The sequence below is a fragment of the Triticum aestivum genome, chromosome 5A (genome assembly GCF_018294505.1).
Source record: "Triticum aestivum cultivar Chinese Spring chromosome 5A, IWGSC CS RefSeq v2.1, whole genome shotgun sequence".
NCBI classification, from domain to species: domain Eukaryota; kingdom Viridiplantae; phylum Streptophyta; class Magnoliopsida; order Poales; family Poaceae; genus Triticum; species Triticum aestivum.
In genome coordinates, this window is record NC_057806.1 from 471374999 (window position 1) to 471402343 (window position 27345).

The 27345-nt window shown below is 44.0% G+C and overlaps 3 protein-coding genes and 1 long non-coding RNA gene across 16 annotated transcripts; 2 read left to right on the plus strand and 2 right to left on the minus strand.

Annotated features, from left to right (window-relative positions):
• Positions 1-1160: 1160 nt before the first annotated feature.
• Positions 1161-2170, minus strand: LOC123101407 (heavy metal-associated isoprenylated plant protein 41-like). Its single transcript, XM_044522873.1, has 3 exons — positions 1978-2170; positions 1589-1787; positions 1161-1458 (listed from the first exon to the last, which is right to left on the minus strand). The coding sequence occupies exons 1-3, from the start codon at positions 2168-2170 to the stop codon at positions 1161-1163; spliced, it is 690 nt and encodes a 229-aa protein (XP_044378808.1).
• A 2929-nt stretch (positions 2171-5099) lies between these two features.
• Positions 5100-7288, plus strand: LOC123104100 (uncharacterized). The gene is made up of 3 exons (XR_006450139.1): positions 5100-5536; positions 6805-7055; positions 7212-7288. It is a non-coding gene; the product is annotated as an uncharacterized lncRNA (long non-coding RNA).
• A 98-nt stretch (positions 7289-7386) lies between these two features.
• Positions 7387-20482, plus strand: LOC123104098 (uncharacterized). 13 transcript variants are annotated; one of them, XM_044525828.1, is made up of 11 exons: positions 7387-7565; positions 7885-8152; positions 8584-8827; positions 9556-9693; positions 13605-13686; positions 18639-19085; positions 19161-19234; positions 19311-19397; positions 19478-19576; positions 19664-20002; positions 20097-20482. In XM_044525828.1, the coding sequence occupies exons 6-11, from the start codon at positions 18710-18712 to the stop codon at positions 20250-20252; spliced, it is 1131 nt and encodes a 376-aa protein (XP_044381763.1). In that variant the 5' UTR covers positions 7387-7565; positions 7885-8152; positions 8584-8827; positions 9556-9693; positions 13605-13686; positions 18639-18709; the 3' UTR covers positions 20253-20482. The 13 variants fall into 13 exon arrangements, 3 of the variants coding, with proteins under 3 accessions (XP_044381763.1, XP_044381764.1, XP_044381762.1); XM_044525829.1 differs by having other exon boundaries at positions 19323-19397; XM_044525827.1 differs by having other exon boundaries at positions 18639-19234; positions 19323-19397.
• Positions 20483-20852: 370 nt separating this feature from the next.
• On the minus strand, positions 20853-26856 carry LOC123104101 (protein FAR1-RELATED SEQUENCE 5). The gene is made up of 8 exons (XM_044525830.1): positions 26586-26856; positions 25368-25428; positions 25180-25276; positions 24961-25051; positions 24611-24815; positions 21737-23873; positions 21527-21655; positions 20853-21136 (listed from the first exon to the last, which is right to left on the minus strand). The coding sequence occupies exons 5-6, from the start codon at positions 24728-24730 to the stop codon at positions 22761-22763; spliced, it is 1233 nt and encodes a 410-aa protein (XP_044381765.1). The 5' UTR covers positions 24731-24815; positions 24961-25051; positions 25180-25276; positions 25368-25428; positions 26586-26856; the 3' UTR covers positions 20853-21136; positions 21527-21655; positions 21737-22760.
• Between the last annotated feature and the right edge of the window lie 489 nt (positions 26857-27345).

Here is a 27345-nt window from a genome sequence, read left to right on the forward strand (position 1 = left end):
GGTTCTTCATGTGCCATCCTCACATCAGTACGCTGACATCATGACAAAAGGATTGCCCTCACAACTCTTCTCTGAGTTTCGCTCCAGCTTATGCTTGCTTCTGTATGACGCACAAACTGAGGGGATGTTAACGTATACCTTTTGTTCATATCACATATAATAGGAGACTAGCACAATATCCCACCGAATATTGTAGTCTGATTCGGCTGAGGATTTGCTTTGATTTACCTTGATTGCCAAGGCATGTACTCCTATATATTGTGAATACAAGGCAGCCCCATGTGTGGCGTACAAAACACAAAAACACTTGTTTTCTCTTTGGCGTCATTCCTTAGGTTGGGGCGTTTGGCTTTGGCAGTATCCTTTTGGATGTTGGCGGCTTCGGGTGCGGTCAATGACCGAGCATCGCAGGCTATGCAGTTTGTTGTTCTCCGTGCATTTGTCGAGGCCCAAACTTGCTTCCCTTCTAGTTTGTTGTTCTCGTGGAGGTCGCGACGAGAGTTGTGCTTTGTGTTGCATGTTCGCTTCTTGTGGGGGTGCTCCAGTCCTAGTCTAGCTAGGTTGTGTGGACATGGAGTTGTATTTTTGCTCAGTGATCCCATTTCCCATGGTTAGCTAAGTTTTGTGTGGTTTCCGGGTCCAATTTTTCGTGTAAAGTGAATTAGTTTTCTTTTTCAGAATGCAATGCAAGAACTTGTCTCCTTCAACGAGGTTCCCTCAAAAAAGAAACCCAAATGAAAAATGTCACACGTGTGGCACGAAGTAAAACCGCCTTGACGTTTTTACAACTAAAATTGTCATAAAAAAACCTAAAAACACTGAAACTTGCCATCCAAACAGAAAGTTGTCATGCTTCACAACTAAAATTGCCCAGGTAACTAAGTTGCTATCAAAAAACGTCATGGCGGAATTGTTTCGTGGCACACATGTGACACTTATCAGGGTCCAGAAAAAAAGTTATCCAGGCAAATGTTCGAACAGAACAGAAACCACGAGAAAGGCACATGCAAACTGCTCCACACAAGAGAACATGAGTAGCGTAGGCAGTTCTCATCACCACATAAAAAATATCTTTCATACTGTTAATGGACAGCAGACAGAGCAGCTCAAAGGCTGGAATAACGGGGAGGCAGCTTACTGAGCCAGACTCCAGTCCCCAGTCACAGAACCAACGAAAAAACAGAGGGAGTGAGCGAGAACATGAAAGTGCAGCCATTACGCAGAGGGAATTCTTGGTCACACCTTTCGCCATCTCCTCTCTTCTGGTTATATCCGGGGTAATCTTCCTTCCGGAAGACGAGCGACTTGAACATAACAAGTGAAAACTCAGAGGCCAGCTCTTCAATCTCCCATCTGTTGTAACGCTCCCCTGTCTTGTGGCTAACATGGATCTCACCGTCAGGATGAAGAAGATGGCTTGCATTGCGGAAGAACCTCCTCACCAGCACCTGATGCGCGCTACAAGTCCAAAGAAGAAAGTCATGACAGTAACGGCAGAAATCCAGGAGTTAACCAAAGATTATCAGCAAATGGTACATATATTACGATGACCTGACTGGAAAAAAAAACAGCGGGAGGGTACCCATACCTGATCATATGCGCTTGAGTCTCCTCTCCTATAAACCCAGCATGGGGCAAATTGAAGATAATCCGTTCGAACCGAGTAAACTTGAGATCAACGTGTTTCTTCGTGTTTTTCACATCGACGCCATGCAAGACCGTGGCGCCCATCCTCTTCAGCTCCTTGACATTTGATTCCGCTTGGCTATACATGCCAATTAGATCACCTGTACATCAAACGTGATTGCCAGCAAGAATTGGCGCAAGGGAGAATAAATTAGTACTAGCATAGAAACGACCACAAAGGCACACTAATTAACCTTTTTTTGAATAAACACACTAATTAACATCACTACTCACTACCATATGTACGATCGAGCAGTAAGAGAAAACGTCAAATCGGAAAGGATATCGTACTGTAGGAGTCCAGGGATGTGGCGACGATGCAATCTCCGGAGCCGAAGGCCGTGGCGAGCGCCCGCGAAAAGGAGAGGTCACCGTCGCCGACGATCAGGATGCTCTGCGAAGAGGAATAATGCTTTACCCACTTCACCCGGCCAACCTTCTTCCCCTCCACGACAGGCGCCACCTCCACCACCGGCGGCGCCATTCCTTTTCACCCGCGAGAGCAAGGCCACGGCTACGGGTGTGTGTTTGAGAGTGACAAGAACCGGCAAAGCGTGAGGTGTGGAGTCCCATCCAGTGCAAATCGAACCGTCCCGGCGAGGGGTTGAAGACGCACGACGTGGGAAGGAAGATTAAGGGGCTGCTGGGTCGCCTTGGGTTCTGCATGGTGTGTTCAGTGTTCTGGGGCTGGGTGATCTGACAGACTCGGTGATCCATTAATTCTGAGCTCGTGCGTGGGAATCTCAAACGTTGAGAGTGGAGCGTGAAGTATTTCTTCGGAGGCAAAACCGCAAAAGTTTTATTGCATGATTTTTTTCCTGAAAACAGTAGTACTTCCTCTGTAAACTACTCTTATATTACTACTACTCCCTCCGTTCATTTTTGTAAGTCATTTCAGGCAGCTCAGAATGGGTTGTTTTATACATTGTCTGGAATGTCTTCAAGGTCTTATAAAAGTGAACAGAGGGAATACTTTAGATTACTACTTTAATGATCTAAACGCTCTTATATTAGTTTACGAAGAGAGTAGCATTCTTATGTGTATTTGTACACTGGGCATCGTGGAACATGACAGCCTCTGGGACATGCACAGCCGACCTGGCTCGCAACAGATCGATACACCGTGCACACCGTCGAGAAGAAATACATTGCTTAGGTTGCACACAAGCGCCATTCTCATCACTCTTCGAGCAAGAGGATGTGATTGCATAAAAAAAACGACCTCCGACGAAGCCCTCACGTAAGCAGATCTATGAAACCACGCTAAGATAATCCAAATAGTCGGTCATATGCGCTGGCAGCAAGGTGGCTCCAATTTTGAAAGTGGGCTACAAAGTAGAAAAATGCAAGCTTGGTGCCGCGAAAGATCACCCGTGTCGTTGTCACAGCACAGATGCCGTCGGAACTACGATTCCACGACAACAAACTAGCCATGACGACCTTGGGGACACGTTGAGTAGCCGACTACCACAACCGCGACATTATTCTCATCATAGTTACTACGAAAATACGTTCGATGACACTGGGGCAGGCATCATCCCAACACACTCGCCACTCGTCGCTTTGTTTGACTACAAGGATGATGCCCTAAGAGGGACACGATAGAGCCTCACCATCGTTTGACCCGAGAACGGGTCTTAGGTTTATCCCGCATCACAGGGTCAGGAAGGAGAATGAAGCACGTCACTAAAGCAACACCTTCAAGAAGGTAGTGACACCGGCGGTGTCATCGTGTTGTCGTTGCCAGCTAGTGTCGGAGATAAGGCCTTCGTCCGACTTCGTCTCGCACTCTTTGCCCACATCCAGTTAGTCCACCTTACCTTCCACCATCCAATGACCACTCGCTCATTGAAGAATAGTTGGGCCCATCGGCTAAAGGGCCCGCGGCACACTAGATCTAGGGCAAAGCCTGCCTATATACATAATTACCTTGAACCACTTCCTCACCGCAAGATTGTACCTACAATGGCTTACAAAGCCACATATAAAGGAGGACAGCAAATAGAACGCTCACCGGAGCATATTGATGACGAAGGTATTTCTCGAGCACCTTGATGGCGCTTGATGTGGACATCACGGGATATGACCAAAACTATACATTTCGTTAAGACTTGATGGTCAAGCAAAGGTACATACTTTAGTGTCGTATAAGAATTTTTCCCTCGTTACTTTGGGTCCAAGAGAAGCTACATATCATGTTTCACACGTTCTGGACTCTGGTTCGAATTACTAGTGCATGCATGACTTCAAACAATGAGAACTATCACATCTAGACTCAAATTAGGTGATCTTAGACTTTTTATAAACTTGAGCTCGTGCACTTTCTAGCGGTATCATCACACCTCAAAATTCCATTTTAGTGTGAAGAACATTTCCAAAACAATATGATGATGTCACGAAAACTTGGTCAGAAGGCATTGCGTCACACCCACTTAGGTCCAAGGACTTGTATCCGCCCCCTTGGCATTGGTAGCCACCCTTGGTCTTATATAGATAGACCAGCCTTGCAACATTTCTTTTGGTTTAGTTTTAATGTTGCTACACACATTCATATAGATGAGAATCGACGAGACATCTTGTACTAAGCATCTTTCGAAACCTCAATTCACCAACTATTTCATCTATATCCGCAATATCCGGGTTGCCCTTGTCATATTCTTGTATGCTCTTGATTGCCTACAGGAATAACCTTTGTGGTCAGGTTGGTAATGCTCTGCCATGGTCAATAACCCCAAGGAGACCGGTTTAGTTTTTGCTAAAGTGCATCGTCTAGTTTTAAGTGTAGTCGGGCCATCAAAGTTCTCCATCCAAATCAAGTATCGTGCTCTCATCAAAAGATTGGGACACCCTCGTACCTATCATGTGGTATCAACACAAAGAGAAGAAAACACTATGGAAAAAAACCATTATAGGTAGGCAAACCGCAAATTGTGGGATGAAGCATGGCGGAAGATGACAATGAAGAGGTTAGTGACATGCGGGGAAAGACGTGAATAAAAAGTGACTAGAACTTCAAATTCTAAAAGTTTTGACGACACCATGTGCTCCAAGGTTTTGATCTTGCTTCCCTGCATTAGTGGCTACACCTCGACAATTGATGTGCACCCCCCTGCACATCTATTGCTCAATGGGTGAGGATCCATCTGGTTCCAATGTGCAACGCATGATGAAGGCCTTCGACATGCCTACCATTGAGGTAGAGCCTCATGACGGGGAGAGGTGTGATGTTTCTCTGGAGGATTTAATTTAGGGGCCGTCCATCACTACGATCAAACGGTGGAGAAATAGGAGTTACGAGAGTAAAATTACATGAAATTACAAATAACTGTGGGACCATTACAAGATTATGGTGGGGCTAATCATTTTTCAAAAGGGTAGATTCGTCCAATTTAGTGTGCAGCGCTGGGAGAAAAGGAAAAAGAAACCTAGCCACGCACGCTTCTTCCCCCTCTGTCGATCCCCTCTCCGCGCCTCCTCCTCTGCCGTGTCGCTACGCCGCCGCACGCTTCTCCCCCCTCCTCCGCGCCTCCTCCTCTGCCGGTCGCTGCGCCGCCGGCTCAGCCGCTTCTCCTGTGCCTTCTCCTCCCCGCTCCTCACTGAGTCATCGACCAGATCGGCGTCCATGTTCAGCAGCGGCGGCGGCATCTTCAGCGGAGGAGGCGGGTGGTCGTGGCGGCGGCATCTTCAGCGGCGTCACCGGAAGGAGGGGGAGCAGCCGTGCCCGGACGAGGTCGTCCCCAACTCCTGCATCTAGTCGTCGACCTTACCAACACTGCAGTCGCCGCTGCTGGTCGAGGTCGCCCAGGTTGACACCGGCCCCGCCGGACTGCATGTTATCCTGCCCGACATGGTACGTACGCCCTCCCCCCCCCCCCCCCCCCCCCCCCCCCCCCCCCCCCCCTTCATCCCCTATGTTGATCCCGACATGTATTGATTTGATTTGTGCTTTGTCGATTGATGCACATGGGGAGCTATGCAGTTATCCTGATACATGTAATTGTAGTGTGTGTGAACTTCAATTATAGATATACACTTTTATTTTGATTCAATGATTCTTAACTGCAAGCAAGTTTGATGCGTTGCGTCAGTGGTAACGATGTCCTATCTTTGCGGAGGACTCATGTTGTGATTTTCCATCTTTCCTGATGCTCTATCTTCAAACGCTCCTGTTTAGTGACATTTATTTGGCTGATGATTCTGATTGTACTCTGGCCGACCTGTGGCTGTCACTACAATTTTTTCAATTGTTTTTGGAGTCTGATGGTTGCACCTGTGCTGGCATCCGAGAAATCACACTGCTTGTGCACTTGTGCTTGCATTCAAATAAAATGAAACCAAGGGGTGTGCCCCTTATCTCTAAGAAAAGAATATGATTCTTGAATTGATCTATAACAGTTTTAGGTTAGCTATACTCCTCTTGTTTTGAATTTTTATGTACCATATAAGCTTGCAGAAATGAAGAACAGGCATTAAGATCAAAATCTTGTACACAAATCCTTTTTTTAATGGTAGCAAGTAAGAACATTTTTATTTTGTTATCAGCACTTGCCAATGATTTTAGGAGTAAGAGCCATGATCTAGCATGCAAATCTTAAGTAGTATCGTTCACAAGGCCTTTAGCATAAATTAAACTTTATCCAACTAGATAATTGCAATTGAACTCTTCTTAAGGTAATTATCTGTTTTATCTGAACTCACTAAGATTATTTGCTTTTTCTTCGGTCTTTTGCGCATTTAAAATGCCAGAGAAATTTTTGCCAATCTCTTTAATTTTCACGCAAAGCTAAGATGTTTCCCATTTATAATTTAGAGACAAGCATCTTGTCAAAGCTTAGGCTTACAATGGAGACACCATCAGTGGCAATTGCAAAGCTCTGTGCTTGATATGTCAGTATCTTTCTAATCTCCCACCTCACGCGCTGAAATTAAAGGGGAAAGGAGCACACAATGAGCACCCACAAGTAATATATTCTGCCAAATATATACAAGCATGCCTACACAATGCTAGTAATAATCGTTGTGTACAATGGCGCCATACATTGTGGAGCAAGGCCAGAACTCTGTTTCTTCATCTACATTTGCACAGATGAGCAATTATTATCTTCTTGCCTTTTTCAGGTATTTGGCAATATTGGCTCTTGGGCTGCCCAATTGATCACTGAAGCTGGTGGCAAGGTGGTCTCCATCAGAGATGTCACAGGGGCTGTCAAGAACTCTAATGGCATTGACATAGCCAAGCTGATGAAGCACTCGGCAGAGAACCGCGGGATCAAGGGCTTTGACGGAGGCGACGTCGTCGACCCGACCTCGCTGCTCACGGAAGAGTGCGACGTGCTCATCCCGGCAGCTCTGGGAGGAGTCATAAACAAGTAATCTTCTATTTCCTCGTCCCATCTCACTTCATCCAATCTTTATCAGATTACTGCTCAGAAGCTCAGTTAAAGTATCCTCGTGGCTGTTATTTTTTGTGTATCTGAATACATTTTTGTTAATAAAAAGTCCGTTCGATTATCTTCTTCTACTAGGGACAATGCTGATGCCATCAAAGCAAAGTACATCATTGAGGCTGTTAACCACCCAACAGACCCCGAGGCCGACGAGGCAAGAACACCAACATTTTGCCATAAAACTATGCTGAATTTGTTGACACATTCACACATTGACTGACAGCAGAGAAATGTTCATGTTTGTGGTGTAGATTCTGGCAAAGAAGGGCATGCTGATCCTACCGGACATCATGGCCAACTCCGGCGGAGTGATGGTGAGCTGCTTCGAGTGGGCTACTGGGCGTCCAAGAGGCACTTGACCTTGCCGGATCACGCTGCCATCGGCGTAATCCAGGCCGGATCTGTGGAGAGCCCGGCGCAGCACCGTCACAGGTCCATATCTCTTACTCTACCTTATTCCTTTCAAGTTCACGGCTTTGCATTACTCTTCAGTTCTGGTTACTAGTTTGAATCTGTAAAAGTATCTGACGAAGCACATGAGATTTATACAGTGGACATGTAACTAAATTCTGAATGTTGCTTCCTTATGCTTAATGGAGTAGGCGGGCAACTCCCTTTTGTCTAAGATTTTATAAATATTATTAATTGACTTGATTATTTGCTAGTCTGTGATATCTGTATTCTGTAAAACAGGTCATGACTGATTCTGCAGTTGCTGATTCGATTTTTTTTGCTTCCAATGCTTTGTTAGATTGATAAGGGCCGGAGCTTCAATGACAAATCCACTATATTCAGCACATAGCCCAACTCAGCAGGCACGAGCCATGTCGACAGTCGGGGTGGCACTCGGGTGCATGCTCGCCTTGACAGTCATCAAGGTCGTAATAGAGTCGGTGGAGGTTGTGCTCGGCGACGCTGAGAGAGAGTCTATCAAGCATAAGTCCATGCTGTTGTGGCTGAAGCGACTTATGGATGCCGACATGCTTGAAGATTTTGAAGATGAAACCTACCTCAACCTGGTATGGATTCTGTTGATTTGGTCACTATCAATGTTGATATGAATGATGTTGTTTAATAACATAATAATATTTTTAGATAATGAACTACATCTAAAACTTTTTTTATGTAGTGAAGTAGATCTGAACCTCACTGTTGGAGTTGATCTTTGAGTCGATGTTAAGTAAAAGCTACATGTACTTGTTGATGCCAAGACCGCCATTTCGTTCCTAAATGTCCCTGCCTTCTTATGTTTCACCAATAGTAAGCTATGTCAACAAATATCATCATTTGATTGAGGGGAAAGTGAAGTAAAACTAGTCTGTTATCCCAAGTGTAATATCAGTTTATGCACTGTTTTTGTCAAGCACCTGATTTAAACTAGTTTGTACTGCCATCTCCGCCCCTTTCAAGCCTTCCATGGTACTGACACACTACATTGTACCTCTTGCAGTGGGCAGCCACGATGAAGAAGAATAAGATGCCACATAACATGAGATCGATGCAAAAGCGCATAGAAAAGATAAAAGAGGACCGTGAGGAGCGGCAAGGTCCCGACATCCAGGATACAACAGGATATGTGGAGGAGGCAGAAATCATCTGGAGGACTGATGATTGCATATCTTGGAGCAGCAGTTATTTCCCCCTCCTTTTGACTACAGTGGTTGGAGTCAGTAGGTAGTGATTAGAGTAAGTAGGTAATACTTTTCATTGGAATATAACTTGCAAGTTGATGGATTCAGAACCTTTGTGCTATGAAATACAGTTACAGTAGGAGATTCAGACACTGTTCTTGTGATTATGTGATTATGCCACTGGACTATTGCCATTTCCCATTAAAATTAGTTAGGAATTTTGTATATTTAGGCGGTGTATGCCACCGTATTGAATGGACATCTTGGAAAAGCAAAATTGGCTCAATTTGGAAGGATGGTTGCTTTATATGAATTTTTTGCCTGCTTTGCACGCATTGCCACATGTGCATTCCCATGCCTCATCCATAATCATTGTCGACAAATATTGCAGTCACCTTTAGCATGGAACAGAATAAGTATGGCCCCTATTTTAGTTCTCTCTGTCATGTTCGCGTGCACAACCTATTTTGCCAATGAGCAAGTTTAGCATCTGTTTGTTGGTTGCCTGGTTCTTATTGTTGTCCTAGCTGTCTAGTTTTTCTTATTGTTGTCCTAGCTGTCTAGTTAGTACCAGAACTCTGTTAGAGTAAAGCTAGATGTGACACCTGTTACGGTATTGTTACCCAACAGACTTAGGCCTAGATTTATTAGTTGTAAATTTGTTACCTCAATGTATCGCATTACATTCGAAGCAAAACACGAGCTGCAATGTACCAACTCTTGTCAGATGTCTATATCAGTATAAAATGGTACATGGTGTTCTTGATGCTATTCTTTCTTCTTTTCTGCAGGAGAGGCTGACATTTGACAATACGGTTCTGTGTGTGCATTGACTGCTGGTGCTGCAGCCTGTAATTTTTCTTGTGGAGTGGACCGAAGTAATCCATCAAGCTAGCTGCATTATTGATTCTGTTCCTTTTGCTGGCGAGGTAATAATGTCCCACTCAACTCGTGATGTGAGACATAGTAGTGTAACCATGATATTTACATCATTGGTCATGTGTTCTATATGCTATGATTTTTCTTCCTTAATTACCCTGCCTCAGCCATAATCATCATCCACTTAAACCAGAACTGTATACTTAAAAAAAGAGCCAATGAAAAGTCAAGCATTTATATGGAAATAAGCATACAAATAAAATGCAAAAACATCATAACATAAGTGTAGCCTTTAATTCAAAGAACATGCTATGAAGATCAATCATTTGGAACTGCCCTTGAAGTGCCTCTCCGTGTAGCCCATTCATGGCTTTAGGAATGGGCTGGACACGGCGTTTGATGGTTTGCGCTTGCCTCTTTTGAACTCCACTTATTTAGCGATAGTCTTGGTGTCAAATTGTTGTTTCACTGGATCACTTGGAGGGTCATTCTTCCTCGGGCGTCCACGTTTACGCTTTGGGGCACCGGATGTCTCTGGGTTTTTTTGTAACATCAGGGTTGGTGACAATCGTGACATCGTCGTCTGCACCTTTTCGTTCCTCTGGAATGCTGGCTTCGTACTCGTCCCTCTATAGAGGAAATAGTGGTGTGTTACGTGCAATCATGAAAGGTAGGAACTACATGACATGAAATGCTAGTTGTGTAGAACTTACCGTTATAGGATTCTGAAGGAAATATGCCCTAGAGGCAATAATAAAGTTATTATTTATTTCCTTATATCATGATAAAAGTTTATTATTCATGCTAGAATTGTATTAACCGGAAACATAATACATGTGTGAATACATAGACAAACAGAGTGTCACTAGTATGCCTCTAATAGACTAGCTTGTTGATCAAAGATGGTTATGTTTCCTAACCATGGACAAAGAGTTGTTATTTGATTAACGGGATCACATCATTAGTTGAATGATCTGATTGACATGACCCATTCCATTAGCTTAGCACCCGATAGTTTAGTATGTTGCTATTGCTTTCTTCATGACTTATACATGTTCCTATGACTATGAGATTATGCAACTCCCGTTTGCCGGAGGAACACTTTGTGTGCTACCAAACGTCACAACGTAACTGGGTGATTATAAAGGAGCTCTACAGGTGTCTCCAAAGGTACATGTTGGGTTGGCGTATTTCGAGATTAGGATTTGTCACTCCGATTGTCGGAGAGGTATCTCTGGGCCCTCTCGGTAATGCACATCATTTAAGCCTTGCAAGTATTGCAACTAATGAGTTAGTTGCGGGATGATGTATTACAGAACGAGTAAAGAGACTTGCCGGTAACGAGATTGAACTAGGTATAGGATACCGACGATCGAATCTCGGGCAAGTAACATACCGATGACAAAGGGAACAACGTATGTTGTTATGCGGTCTGACCAATAAAAGATCTTCGTAGAATATGTAGGAGCCAATATGAGCATCCAGGTTCCGCTATTGGTTATTGATCGGAGACATGTCTCGGTCATGTCTACATTGTTCTCGAACCCGCAGGGTCCGCACGCTTAAGGTTACGATGACAGTTATATTATGAGTTTATACATTTTGATGTACCGAAGGTTGTTCGGAGTCCCGGATGTGATCACGGACATGACGAGGAGTCTTGAAATGGTCGAGACATAAAGATTGATATATTGGAAGCCTATGTTTGGATATCGGAAGTGTTCCGGGTGAAATCGGGATTTTACCGGAGTACCGGGAGGTTACCGGAACCCCCCGGGAGCTATATGGGCCTTAGTGGGCCTTAGTGGAAAAGAGAAGGGGCAGCCCAAGATGGGCCGCGCGCCCCTCCCCTCCCTTGGTCCGAATAGGACAAGGAGAGGGCCCCCCCCTCTCTCTTTTCCCCCCCTCCGCGAGTCCTATTCCAACTAGGATTGGGGGGGGGGAATCCTACTCCCAGAGGGAGTAGGACTCCTCCTGGCGCGCCTCTCCTAGGCCGGCCGCACCCCCCCTTTGGTCCTTTATATACGGAGGCAGGGGAACCCCAGAGATACACAAGTTGATCCACGTGATCTTATTCTTAGCCGTGTGCGGCGCCCCCTGCCACCATAGTCCTCGATAATATTGTAGCGGTGCTTAGGCGAAGCCCTGTGACGGTAGTGCATCAATATCGTCACCACGCCGTCGTGCTGACGGAACTCTTCCCCGACACTTTGCTGGATCGGAGTCCGAGGATCGTCATCGAGCTGAACGTGTGCTAGAACTCGGAGGTGCCGTAGTTTCGGTGCTTGATCGGTCAGGCCGTGGAGACGTACGACTACATCAACCAAACGCTTCCGTTGTCGATCTACAAGGTACGTAGATCATACTCTCCCCTCTCGTTGCTATGCATCACCATGATCTTGCGTGAGCGTAGGAAATTTTTTGAAATTACTACGAAACCCAACAGATTCTTGTATGATTTTTTCCGAAGCTTGTTGCAATCCGAACGCAGCAGGCTTGAACATATTTTCCAGCTGAAAACATGTATTTCTGCCTGAATTAGATAGCGATGCATATGTTAGGATAGGGGTGAAGCATAGGTAGTGCATGATTGCAAATGTAATTTAGTGTTTGGCAGACCTGTGTGAAATCCTCGGTAATTTTATCTCCGTCCCATGTCAACATGTATTTGAGTGTGTACGCCCCACAGGAATAACTGTGATGTAAAGTTGAAGTTAAGTATTGTAGTGTAGGTGAGGAATCATGTAGCTGCCTATACGTACCCATCCGTTTGTTGTGGTATGTTAGTATAGCAAGTGGTTTTCCATTGGGTAATATTGATGGGTTTAGGCGGTGTTACCAAGCCATCCTCGACCGCTTCGTTGATACATGCCTGAATGGACTCCACCTGATGTATGAGGAGTAATTCAAGGGATTGCATTAGTGCTTTTAAAAAAGTGTCACATGATGGTAGGAGGCAACAAGAGAGCAAGCTTACCAGTGCAGTTTCCTTGGCAATGTCACGATATGCTTGCTTGGAGTTTAGGACCTGGATCTCTTCTTTGTCTAAATTAAACACAAGTAATAACCAGTGCATGCTATGCACATTCATTGGGACACGTACCTGGCAGAAAATTAAAGCGGACTCAATTTAGGGAAAATCAAGATATACAATTAAACAAGTCAGGAAACATGCATACCATTCTGCGTCCTACAAATTTCCTTGCTGCATTAGCAACATGTGGGCTTTTGCATCCCATTGGAATACCCCCAAATTCACCTAGTAAAATTCTGCTTTCTACGGTGGAAATGAATGATGTAGCATCAGTTGCAACATTGTTAATGTGTGCATATGCATTAATAACCTGCAAAATTTGTAGTCATGTAATATGGCACAATTTAGAATACTTGATGTAGATTGCAGTATATGGGCCTTACGTCATTGATGAAGAATAGTTTGCTAACATTTGGCTTGAGTTTATGAACTGTTAGCACAATGTCTTCGATGTGAACTACCTCAACAAGGTCGTGACTCCCTCAGATGAAAACTGCAGCCTCATAGTCTTCATCTGTCAATACGTAATCATTGTTGAATACAGGCTTCCGTGGTGGGATGTCTTGGTCCAACTCCTTGTTTTGCACCACAGGTTTTGCACTAGGTGTACCAGCAGAAGTCTGTGCTTTCCATGCGTCAAATCCAGGAGTTGATGAAAACTTGCCATTGCTTGGTTGCTCTTGTTCCTAAAATTAGAAGTTGGTCAATGAACAGAAATTAGCTCATATTAGCCAAGGTGATGGGCCATAGTTATCACCTGTACGTATGCATTCTTCGTCATTGATTGTTTGTTTTTTTCACCTAGGGATCTTAGTTCCTGTAACATGAAATGCATAGAATGAAAATATAGGAAGTTATGGGTAAAATTGATGTTGTAGTATCACTTACCTGGAGTTCCCTTTTGAGGTCTCCAACTTCCCTTTTCAGGTCTCCAACTTCGTCCTCCAGCTTGGACAACCTAGGTTGAGTGGCAATTTTACCCCTTATGTTTATCACGTCTTCGGTCACGGTAATTATTCTTTTATCTAATTTGTGCTCTACTTCTACTACTTGTTTGACCAACTTTTTCTCTAGTTCGGCAAATAGATCGTTATGTGTTTGAAGTATCATGTACATCTGCATAAAAGAAATGTCAACTCGTTTTGTTCGAAGAAAAATAAGTATGGTTCGGTGTGACCTTTGTTATGTTATTGAAAAGGATGTGTCTTCGAGCAACTTACTTGTTGGATACTCATAGTTTGACCTCATGGTTGTGGTCGATAGATAGCATCTTCATGCGCATGTGTATCTTTCTTGGTATGCTGGTCATTTGTAATGTTGGTTGGCTCCAGATCGCCGATGCTCATGACAACCTTTGAAAAGATATAAAGAATCAGTACTAAGAAATAAATATAGTAAATAAAGAAGTCAAGTCTAGAAAGGTACCAATCAGTTGTATAGGCCTCCTTTATCATAAGCCTCGGTTCTTATTTTACCTGTGGCTTCATCCCACCGTGCCATCAATGGACGGGGTATACGAGAATACAAAATCGATCCAGCACTGACATGTTCCCAATACCAAAACTATAGGAAACATTAGTACATCAATGATAAAGATATATGCATCATACGAATAATAGTAGAATGACAACTAGTGTCGTAGCACTTACTTGGAGCAAAGCTAGATTTCCTTGTAGATTGACTTGATCCTTATAATTAAAAGTATTGATGGATGTTATCAAATGGTCCAGTGTGAAACATCCCCAGTTAAATTTGGGAATTCTTGCGACGTCTTCATCAAGGACAAAATATTTGGAGTCGACATAATCCTGTACCGTGGGTGCTAAAATAATGCCAATAGCATACAAAACAAACCGCCTGATGAAATGATCATCTGGAGTTTTGGAGGCTTTAATTTTGTCCTCAAGGTCACTCAGCTTAAGTCTTCCATCTGTTTGATAAGCCCTTAACAAGTTTGCGTCTTTTGGTTTTCCCATTTCCATATATATATTTTTCCCCTCTATTGGAAGGTCCATTAATTGATAGACATCCGTTGGAGTTATAGAAATGTCCTTACCAGCAATGTGAATACTCTGCATGTCGTGGATGTAACTCTTCGCTAGCAGCACCAACATAATACGTCGGAGGGACACTGACTTCATCTTTGTTAGCCCTCCAAGACCAGTTTGAGTGCATATGGCCTTTAAGTGCTCGTCATCTAATCCATCAATCATTTGCGCGAACCTTATCGGTGAGCACATTAACCTCATATTTGCATGTTTCACACTGAGTTCGTCCAAAAAATCCTGAAATACGTGTAAAGGTAAAAGAACTATGTGTTTTCAAAGATTTTAACCTAACTGGGAAAAAATATACCTGATTGGTTACGTCTGGTAATTGTGTGTTGGCACAACTTGTAGGAGAACTTGCCATTCCTGGAAAATATGCACAAACAGAGACTGGGTCAATTCAGAGAATAAACATAAGCTATGGGGTTGTACCGTACTGTAATTGTTCCACTTGTTTCTTAAAGAGCACAAAATTACTATGATAAGCTATTTAATTTATTTATTTCTTTGTTACTACCTCTCCAGAGGTGTACGTTTACCACACAGATTGATCGGTGATTAATGATTACTTACTAAATTTTCTCTATTGTCGTTAATATGAACAACATGTGGTATGTACTGTATGATTCTGCCATTTGATATTTATATACAAAGTTTTGGATTATATTGACCTCACTGTTGTCTAAGGGGTGTAAAAATATCAGGCGTTCTAACCGTGATGCGAATAGGTGGATGAAGAGGAAGCAGTACCGTCGTATCGCACAGGCCAGGTGGGTGGTGGCCGCTGGCTCCGATCCCCTGGGTGGCTGGGTGTGGCTGGCGGCTCCGATCGCGCCCGTCAGGAGGGTGGCGTTGGCGTTTGAGCTGACTGCGTGTAGTGTCCACGGAGAGAGTTCGATGCTGGCGACGAGCATAGAGAGGCGGATCACGATGTTGTGACGGAGAAAATTTTAGAGAAAACCCATAAGATCTCATGATGGGTTCATGCACAGAATAAGCGGAACCCATTCTTTGGTTTTAAATCATCTCATGCGTTGCCTTAGTTCTAACTGATGACATGAGCTGACATTCTCACCTTCAATCCAACGTGTGGATGCAGAACAAGCAGTGAAGTCGTATTCCGCGGATGGGCGGTCGCCGGCGGCTCCGTTCCCGTGGGTGAGGACGGCGGCTCCGCTACAGCCGGTGAACAGGGCAACGGCGTTCGATGGGACTGGTGTTGGAGGAGAAGGTCGCGCGTGAGAAGGCGCCTGGACTGGAATATGAATGGAGAATCGGCGTTGGAGCCGGCTAGGCCAGTTGGATCGGAGGTTGTTGCAGATAATGGGGAGGTGGGAGTGGAGTTTGGGAGGGCCGATCGTTACGGGTGTGATAAGTATTAATCCATCGACGAGCCAAAAATTGGATGGCGCCTTTAAAGTCGGAAAGAGGTTGATTGATGAAACACCATTTCTTTTGGCACGTCATTTTTTTTGAATCTGCCACGTCTGTTTTTGGCTTGAGCGCGGGCTTAGGCGATCTCTTTGGCCAAACTAATTGTGTGTTAACTTTTTTTTCCATGCTAATATGTGTCTCATTCATATCATAAAGAACAATGTACAAGTCACGTAAAGACCGACATGACAGAACTGAAAAGATAGCAGAACATCTCTGAGCTTGACATCAACACCTGTGACCTGCCTCCGGCACCACCATAACAGCCATCGAAGAAAAGAATGTTGGATCACCTCCTCACCCGAGCGCAATGCGTCTCCATCATTGTGAGAACGGGGCATTCGAAAGAAAGCATGTCAAATCCATAAGGCATGTGATGCCACCGCTTCTAGTATGATGATGGCCTCTCTGTTGTGACCTTGATACATTCCCCGCAAACCTTTGGGGCAGTTTTTCCATTGCCACTGCATGCAATCAATTCATGCGAGCATTCTTGGAAACACCCTTACCTCTCCAATAGCCAACAACTTCTTTGTGTCCTGCACATTTGTTTCTCTGAGATACTCTGGTCCAAACTTACCCGGATCCCTTTTAGCACAATGGGTCATCAGAAAATGCTATCACCACGAGTCGTCCCTAAAAGCATCTTCAACAGGTTTTGCGCGCGGCGGTGCGCTGGCTCCAGCGGCCGCCGCGAAATAAAGGGCGCCCGAGCCGCTCCAGCAGGCATGCTATATTTTAGTTTTTTTCTTTGATGAACTGCGATTCGGTACATATTTGGTTGTGAGCATACAAATATGGAGATAGTTCGGCACATAGCCTGCTTCTACGATACACTTCTACGATACAAAACTACTACTTCTCTTCATTCTTCGACTCGGACTCTGCCTCGGTGATGTCCTCCTCTGACGTTTGAGCGTAGGCGTCAAGGAACCGCTCGTCCCGGGAGTCCCAGGACGACGCATCTCCTAGCGCGATGTTGTATTTAGCGATCGCCTTCCGCGTTCGCTTATCCTCGCGATAGGCGGCTCGCTCCTTCCTTCTCTCCTCCCTCTCCGCCCTCCTCTAGGCAAAGAACTGTTCCTCGTCGATGATGTCTTGTGGGAAGCGTTGCCTACACAGCGCCATGGCTTCCTCGTCCATCTCGGCCAGGCTAAGACGGCGCTCCCACCTCTGGTTTTGCGACGATCCTCGTCAGTGACAAGCCGTGGGAAAGGCGCCAACTCCTGTGCCCGCTCCCACGTCGCCATGTCGGTGAAGTTCATGTCCCAACAGGACCATCGGAGGCGCCACGCCGCAGCGTCGTACGCGCGGGCGCCATCCTGGGCGGTGTCGAAAGTTTCGAGGCCGAGGCGCACGCCGCCGCCCGACCGAATCGAGGCGGAGTAGGTGCCGGACGGACGCGCGGACACCGCGGTAGCCCGAACCTCCCCGGCGGCGAGGCAGCATGGTGGCGCGGTGGTGTCGTGCGCGTCTTTTAGCGCGGCTGTTGGAGATGCTCTAACGAGTAAGATTTATTGGCTATCATCACTATGTGTATACCGAACCCAAAACTCCTGGCACGCAAATTCTATAACGGTCTTTCTCGACCCTCACTACCGGTACTGGTGGGTGTTTCGGACTATGACTACCCGTAGTGGTGAGTCCTAACGAGTAATGCCTGTAGTTGTCCGCCATCCGCTACAGTGTGCAAAAGAAATTGATTTTTTTTTAGTTTCTTTTAAGTGTTTTTTTAGACAAAGTTTCTTTTAAGTAACAAGAACATTTTGTTATTTCATATTTACGATATTTGATCCACGTGAGCACAAAAGCCCATATAGTACTTAACAGCCCAATCCAGATACGTAATAGAATTGCCCATATACTTGCCAGCCCAACTTAGCAGCCACGTACGTAAACCAAACCATAGACGCAAACCCCATCGGGAGCAGTTCATCAGGCGGCGGCTCCCTCTCCTCCACGCCCGGCGACGTCCTCTCCTCCGCGTCCGGCGACCCGGTGCTCCGCAACCGAACTGTATGTACACCTATGGTGTTTCCCTCCCTCTTGTTACCAGTCAGATTCCATTAATACGGTGGATGCGGACGGTGCCGCGGCGGCCGATCTACGGATCCTTCTAGTGGCACATCGCATGCACTAAACTAAAATACAGAAATCTAATACTTTCTCTAAATTGCATGCTCGTACAAGACCATGAAATGTGTTAGTACAAAATATATTTTGTAATTATCTGTTAGGTTGACAAAACAAAACTGAATCCATACTCAATGTGATCAACCTTTTTTTGTTAGATGGTAAGTATTGGATGTAGCAGTATGGGAGTTAGTAATTTGATCTATATAGTGCACCTAGGACCTAGCACCAAGCACTCCATACCTTCAGTTCGGCCACATTGTGTTGAATAGTCACAGTTTCAAATTAAAAGATATTTCAATTTTCAAACATATTGTAACTAGCACTGTTCTGTTGATTTCTATAGGGACCAGGGATTCAAAGGCACGGCACAACCGTGTGGATGATGACAAGTACTTGCATCATGCGCGTCAAGAGATGGACAAGAATATGCAGCGGGAGCGAGAGGTGATGGACAAGAATCTGAAGCAGGAGCGGGCAACCATGGACCGCATGAGGAAGGAGGAGCGTGCAGCCATGAAACAGATGATGAAAGAGGAGCGTGCAGCCATGGATCAGAGGTTGAAGCATTTCCATGACGATATGGACCTAAAGTTGAAGCAGGAGCGTAAGAACTTGGATCACGCTATGCAGCTCGAGCGTGGCAGGATGGAATTCAATATCATGCAGGCGCGTGCAAACATGGACCTTATGTTGAAGCAGGAGCGTAATGACATGAATCACAAGACCAAGATGGAGGAGATCCGCATGGAAGGGAATATAATGCAAGACCGCGTTCTACAACTCGAGCGTGGTAAGATGGGCTTCAATAACATCCAGACGCGTGTGGGCATGGACCTTAACTTACCACATGACCGCAATGATCTGGATTACAAGGCCAAGATGGAGGAGACCCGCATGGAAGGAAATACGATACAAGACCATGCTAATACACGCCTGAAGGTACGTTCCTTTATTTACTAAGATTATTATTCATTATGTTATCCACACACAAGGCAAAATCAATTTGTAACCACAGCAGGCTCAGCAGGATGACAAGGCCAAGATGGAGGAGATCCGCATGAAAGAGGGTATGATGCAAGACCATGCTAGTACAGGCACGAAGGTACATTTCATTATTTACTTATTATTCATTAAATTATCCATACACAAATCAAAATCAATTTATATCAACAGCATGCTCAGGAACAACAAGACATCCCTACACCAGAGCAATCTGTCTCATCAGTACCTCTACAGGTAGAACAAGAGATCTGTACACCAGAGCAATCTATCTCATCCTACGTAAGTATGTTTTACAAATGGTATGCACATCCTACGTATGAACACTTTAATATTGTGCAAAAACTGATGTCAACGAGCCATATGTAGGTAGTTGTAATGCAATTTATTGTTCATGTGGACGAAGAACTTTCTCATGTTCCTGAAGCATACCACAACAAGAAACCTGGTATGATGACAGTACTTGAACCTGCCAAGGTGGACTGGCAGATAATGGTGAAAAATTTGCGTTACCATGGGTACAAAGGGGAAGCAGATTTGTACTACATCAAGCCTGGGTGCGTACCACCAAAAGGAATGGTAAAGATGTCAGGCCAGCATGACGTCGATGAAATGTTGCACACTTTAGAAGGGATAAAGAAATGTCATTTGTACATTGTGAAGAATTGTGCATTCCCAAATTATAGCGACGATGACATGTCTGAACAGGTTGGTTATATTGCCAAGTTCCTACTTATTATTTTAAAAAAGGGCCACATCATTTGCATGTTGACCTAAATACCTTCCGTATGCATATGGGCAGGACATGTCCGAAGAAGACATATATGCATGTGGGTACATGGATATCGGCGAGAGGGACATGGGCGAATATGGGTCATTGCCCAAAAGGAAGAAAATTGCAGATAACAATACGAAGAAAGCATTGGATTTCGGCAGCAGTGATGAGCCTCTTCAGTAGGCTTTTGGTTTTTCTACAATTTCAAGCTTTGGAGCTGAACTATTGTCCCAATTAGTGTTTGCATTATTTTCGATCCAACAATAACTTCATTCAAGTGACAATTGTGAGACTATGTTTACAATAATAGGCTTTCAACTTTGAGTTGTTGCTCAATTTTTAGATGAAAGGTTCCTTTGATGCCCGCACACTTAATTGTGACTTTTACTATTTTTGCATTGCATATGCTGCACTAGTCCAAACCAGTTTTATGTTCGTAACATCAATTAAACGACCAGTTTTACTAAGAATGTCACTACATTTTGGATTGATGCAAATTTTCACAGGCACATTTCATGACGGGCAACGAGTATTAGCTTAAAATTTTGGTGCAATTTGTCAAAATGCATATTTTCCATCATTAAGCCAGAAATGATCACCTATCAACAAGCTTAGGATAAGCCCCAACATGAAGTCTCCAGTGCTCCTTCCGTACAAGCATTTCGGGCGACAACAATGTTCATTCGCATAAAAAATGAGCAGGACGACTCGACCAACTCCAGTTGAAATTGTGCCATGTAAGACCAATTCCACAAATAATGTACAGATGTAGTAGAGCAAGCATAACACAATATCATTAATAAACATATAAATGGGAGTCTTGTTCATGGAACGCACACCTTGGTCGTAATCAGTCATGATACATATGATAGTATACGTACTCTGATTACGTAGCATCCTAATTAATCCATCACACTCTACAAGTTTTTTTGCAGGTACACTCTACAAGTTATAACAAAGATAATTACTAGAATTGCAAGTAAGGAAATGCAGCTCTCTTCTCTTCCTTGCTGGAGCCTTTGTCCATCCAAAAGCTCCCACATATCCTTTTTCTTCACATGGCAACCCTGTTTCAGAGAAAGCAGAGGAGGTTTAGAATAGCGGCACACAAATTTAATAACAAGATAACAAGCTATCACATTTCTCTTTGGGATCAAGAAGCTCTCTTATGAGCACATTTAATTGAGAACAAGATAACAAGCTATCACATTTCTCTTTGGTAGCATATATAATCACAATTTAAATAACTAAAGCTTTCTCTATGTAAAAGAAGTAACGCTAGAAATACTCTAGTGATGCAACATACAACCTAAAAATCATGCATAATTTGTGAAACTTGCACTAAAATGGCAGGTTTGCCAAAAACAGATAGACCGGCCAATTAATTCTGGACAAAGGACCTCCCAGGTTATCATTTGGGAGGGTCGTTTCCATCAGGTGGTCATTGTAATGCTCACATAGGATAGAGGCGGTTGGGCCACTTCGTCACCAACACAACATCACTCTCTTGAGGCTCAGCAGCTGCGTCCATTTTGCCAATGGCCTTGTACAGAGAGTTGTAGCTAACAGTTTGCTGCCATCATTTCCTATACAGCAACAGATATAATTAGTGCACTATAGTAATGAGTAAATCAGATGTAAAATTAAAAGTTAGACATATTTGACACCTCTTTCAATTTATTGCATGTACACCGATCATGACCTTCCACCCCACAGTAGCCACATTTCCTCTTTGACCTTTGCTTCTTCATCTTTGCCTGCAACCTTTTCTTCGGTGCACCTCGGCCTTGCACATGCACTGGGTCCAGAACCTTTTCCAAATCTCCACAATCAATTTCCATCGTCTGTGGTAGCACCGGACCAAACCTAATGCATTCCTCCTGACCACGGCTTGATTCCTTGCTGCCATCTTGTTCACTCAGAATCATCTTCAGACGCTGATACTCCTCACTAGATTGACATGCCCGGAAACATGCTGCGTGACTCAAATTCCGCAACTCACGGTACCTCACAAGGCTTGCCGAGTAGTCGTACATCTCACTCTTTCTGGTCGGAGGGAATGCAGACTTCGCACTCATCGTCCACCTCATGGGAACACAACACCTAGGCAGCACTTCCACTTGACGTATTCCCAAGATGTAGAATATGTGAGAGCATGGTGTTCCCAAGCATTCTAGCTTACGACAAGAACAACTTATCCTATACAAAGAACCTTCCTTCATCTCACAGCGCACTTCAAACTTCTTCTCTCTTCTATCGATCTTAGCCACAACATATGTAGTCAACTCCCATGCATCTAGTATCTTGCTGATAACACATTTGCTGACAGCATTTATGCTCCATCTGACCAACTGAAGCATACAAGGCGTGAAAACCCGGGCAGCATGTTTCTCAAGACTTGAAGCATCAGCGTCTGTAAATGGAATGGACTGCAAGGCCACGATGTCTAGGATCGCCTCGTTCAAGCTCGTCCCGAAAGGCAACGCTCATAGTGCTCTAACATATCAAACAAGGTCATCTTACCCTCAAGATGTGTATGTAGCACGAAGTTTAGGCTCTCACTCTGCTGATTGCTACTCAATCCTAAGAAACAGCGCCCCACCAGGTATGGAGCAAACCACAACTTCCTCATCTGATACATATGATGCAACCATGACTCCTCACTTGTCACTTCATTCCTTCGTAAGAACTCTATCCATTTTCTCTCATGCTCTTCAATAGAAGACGAGTCATATATGAAAGATCTGAATTCTTCCCTAACCTCATCATCATGCAGATGGCGTACGATGTTCTGCTGAATGTGCATACGCACAGCCTGTGGTATGAGTCAGGCCACACCACCCTGATCGCTCTTTGCATTGCAAGGTCCCCGTCAGTGATTACAGATATCGGATGCTTCTGCGACATGGCTTCAGAAAATGTCCGCAACATCCACTCGTACGCCTCGTTAGTTTCATGAGAAATTATCCCGCATCCAAAGATAACTGTGTTGCGGTGGTGATTCAACCCGACAAACGGAACAAACGACAGATTATACTTATTGGTCCTGTATGTGCTATCAAAAACCACAACATCGCCGAAAGCCTCGTAGTCAAGGCGGGATTGAGTATCGGACCAGAACAATCCCTTCAGATGCCCATCTTTATCAACCAAGTATTTGAAGAAATAATCTGGGTCTCTCTCTTGCCGCGCCATCATGTGACGGATCACCGTCTGAGCATCACCGGCAGCGACTATTTCCTGCTTGTAGCGGTGACAGAAGTTATAGATGTCCCTCAACATGCATCCAACATGGTCATATCCACCAGACTGCATGCACAACACATCCATGATTTTGTGTTTCCGGATTCCAACACTTTGCATCTCTATAATGTCCGCTTTCTGCTCGTCACTGATTCTTCTGTGGGAACGCAAAAAGCAAGCAAGGTCTCGTGGGGCCAAAGGATGGTTGTGTTCATCGATGAAATCCTTCACAAACCAATGCCCTGTTTTCGCGACTCTTGCAATGACAAATTTCGCTTTACACCCCACACGAGTGATATTCCGTGGCTTCCTCTTCCTATCTTCTCTCTTCCTCTTCATGTGCTTCTCTTCATGGCAACCTTCACGAGTACAGACAAGTTTTCTCAGAATTATCTTCTCGTTCGCTTCATCCCACTCAACATATCCTTTCCTCACACTAAAGCCTTTCTCAAGAGCATACTTGTTATAGAACTCAAAACCCTCTTCCTCGCTATCAAACATCCTGCTGACAATGTCGTCGTACTTAGCCATACACTCAGCACTTATATCGGCCATATCTTCCTGCATATCACATACAAATTAACAATTGGTCTCAATTATACACCAGAAGTAAAAGAATTTCCCTACTCACATATTCCTCTCAACATAAAAGGTTCAGAATAAGTTAAAAAAAAGTGCAACATCTCATGCCTTTTATGATTACAGTATTGTTCATATGAAGAAAGAAAAAGCCGTTGTACAAAATGTCATGATTGAGACACACTCAATAGTCAATAGTCATCTGCAATTACAACTCACTGGCTATGAATACATCAGTTCACGGTAATAGTAAATCACAGAAGAAATCTTAAATCAAATAACAAAACCACTCAATCTACTAGACGTGACAAATACATCTGCAATGCGTGTGACATCTGCTTTATAACTACCGTAAACTGGATCTTATCTTACTGAAACCGCAATGGGTGTGACATCTACTCGATCAGCAATGGGCGTTTGGACCATGATCAGCATTGCTGACTTGTTGATTTTCAGAAACTAGATGCTTTTTACATCATTAATTCAGAAACTTGTTGATTTTTATATAAGTGATTTCAGAACATAGCGAATAAATTGAGAAACTGCAAAGCGATCAGACCGGTTCCACTGTCACATACACGCATGGGGAATGTGACTTTGAATGTCTGAATGGAACAAATTCAGACATTCAGTGATGGACGACTATGTGGTTTACTGTGCACATGCAATGCAAACGAGAGAAAAAAGGAAGAATGGCGTGAAATACAAAAGTGCAGAACCTGAATATTTTGACGGACGGATATCTTTGAATGTCTGAATTTGTTCCACTGTCGCCTACACGCGTGCGGAATCGTCAGAGGCAGACGGCGGCGCAGGGAGCTGGGAGGGATACTCGTCATGGCAACCAATCATAACACAATAGTTGACATGATATAACAACTCATAATTGTCGATGGTTGGTCATGTTCTAAGAGAACTATTTGGCTGCAACATATCTTCAGAAGTGAATTAATAATATGGTGTACAATTAAGCTAATTATTCTAGTCAAGTAGTCACATAATCTTTTTACCATCAGAATCAATGATAAGACACATTCAGTGCGGTTGGAACATGTTTACGATAAATTACCTTTAAAACAAGCTCAAAGTATCCAATATCAGAATCCAGTGTAGTCGGAGTATAAGGCTTGACTACTTCCTCACCAGTAGCATCCTTCCCTCTACAGTCAGTTAACAAAATACAAAAAACAGAATCAGAATATCTATCTCACTCCATGTACCAAAAAGAATGACCATAACTCAACATCATAACTGTTGACCAGGATATGAGCAGTACAAGTGTTCAGACCTGCATCTTATATATTGGCCAATTGCATGGCCCAACACAGAAGTAGGTCTAGGGAAACAAATTTGAACTTGGCCACATTATGACTGATCTGACTCTTCTGCACAAGATCATAGCACATCCATTAATTTTTATATCATACACAAACTTCAAAAGCAGTAATCGTGGGAGCGATGTGGATGCCGCCGTACTAGGAGTTGTGTATCTCGAATTTCATGCTGATACTGATGGTTTTTTCTCTTACAACAAGCTCTGCATAGACAAAATATTCATGATGAGAATACACCAAACTCTAACAAACAATCTCTGCTATAGATACTATCCTTATATATGATTTGCATGCTCCTCTAACACAATTCAAGATATTTAGTTCAATTGGGAATGTGCTCTTGAATAAAGCAAAGCACTATTTAATGCATTTAGGTAATGTTTAGCCAACGTGACTCCTAGACCTTGGTGGGTTGTAGAATACACGTGAGAAATAATACATCAAGTTGCACTGAAGATCACCCAAACCCGTCCACAAACTCAAGAATCTCGTCCTTTTAAGTGGTACACTGTATCAGCTAGAAAGCAATAGCTGACCACATTTCCAGCTCGGGATCGGGGATGTTGTGGGAACCACTGGTTGCACGGCGACAGTAAAGGAGATGTATCAGAACATAAGGACGTGGATTTTCAGAGCAACACCTCTGAAACTATAGCGTTCTGCTGTACTATCTGTACTGAACTGCTTATTTTCCCTCAGCAGAATAAGAATGGTTCTGAATCTTGTTAGATTTGCATATTTGGAAACTCTATGGGTAGTGTAATTAACATATTCTTCCCAATGTGCACAGCAACTGGCTAAGGATGTTGAGTTCTATGCACAACATGCTAGTCGTAAATCCATTAGGATGGACGATGTTATCCTCACAGGTATTTGAGCAAACAATATCTTTACAAATGCCTGAAAGAGAAGTAAAGAATATTGGCTTCCTGGGATTGTTGTTTTCTACACAAGGTTGTTTGAGATGCTTGTGTACTCGTAATTTTCCAAATGTTGAATACATAGTTGATAAGCTATAGACAAAAATGTTGTTGATACTCTCTTCATGGTTCTCTTAATGTATTTTTTCCCCTCCCACTGACCATTGCATTGCAATCCCAGCGCATAGAAATGAGCATCTTATGGGCCAGCTGCAAACATTTTCTCAAAACCTGAAAGGAAAAGAGCCTTGCACCGGGAAGAAGAGAAAGAAATCATCGAAGAAGGACGATAACTGACCGTTATCTGATCTCTAATTGTGCAAAGAGTCTAGGCTGAATTGACACTGCAGGAGCACCCAAATTTCCTCTCACAGCCGGTGACGACCTGACAAGCAACGCGGGGCGGGGGGAGGGAGGGGGGGTAGGGGAGGGAAAGGTACCTATCGACGGAGTGCTCGCCTCGCCGGCTGCTTGACGGAAGGGAGCCGCTGCAGTGGGCGGCGGGGCAGGGAAGACTTCGGTGGGCTCGGTGCGCCGCAGCGGACGGTTAGCAGTTCCTGGCGTTGAGCCGGAACCCTCGTGGCAGGAGCGACACCAGGTAGGCGACTGCTGGTGCTTGCCTGGAGCGGTGCCGCGGCGGGATCGCTCGATCGGAACGGCGGAAAGGGCGGCGGCGGCGTCTATGCGACCAGAAACAGAACGATCTGCGTGGGGGACGGGCACGGGCGAGCTAATTCTCCTGCGGAACGGATTGGTGGAACTTTACTATTCTACCCTTTTGACCAAAAAATAATTATTTTACTGATTTCTCAGATCTGACGGTCAAGAATAATTGGAGGTGGAGTTACATGAAATTACGAGTTGTAACTCGCCAATCACCCTAAAAGAGCTCAAAATATCAACATCTATAATACTAGAGATATATAATATGAAATGAATGTTAATTCAATGATGCATCTAATGCTATCAATTTTATATTATGAATGTTGGTATTTCTTTCTTATAATCTTAATCGAACTTTACTAGTAACTGTACACTAGTTGAGATAATAGTACTACAAAATAACCATGCAGCAAGTGAGTGCACATACTTGATCACATGCAGCTGGGTCTCCTGTCCAGTGAAACCTGCATGTGGGAAATTGAATACAATCCGATCGAACCGTTTCATCTTCAGACAAGTATGAAGCTTCATATTATT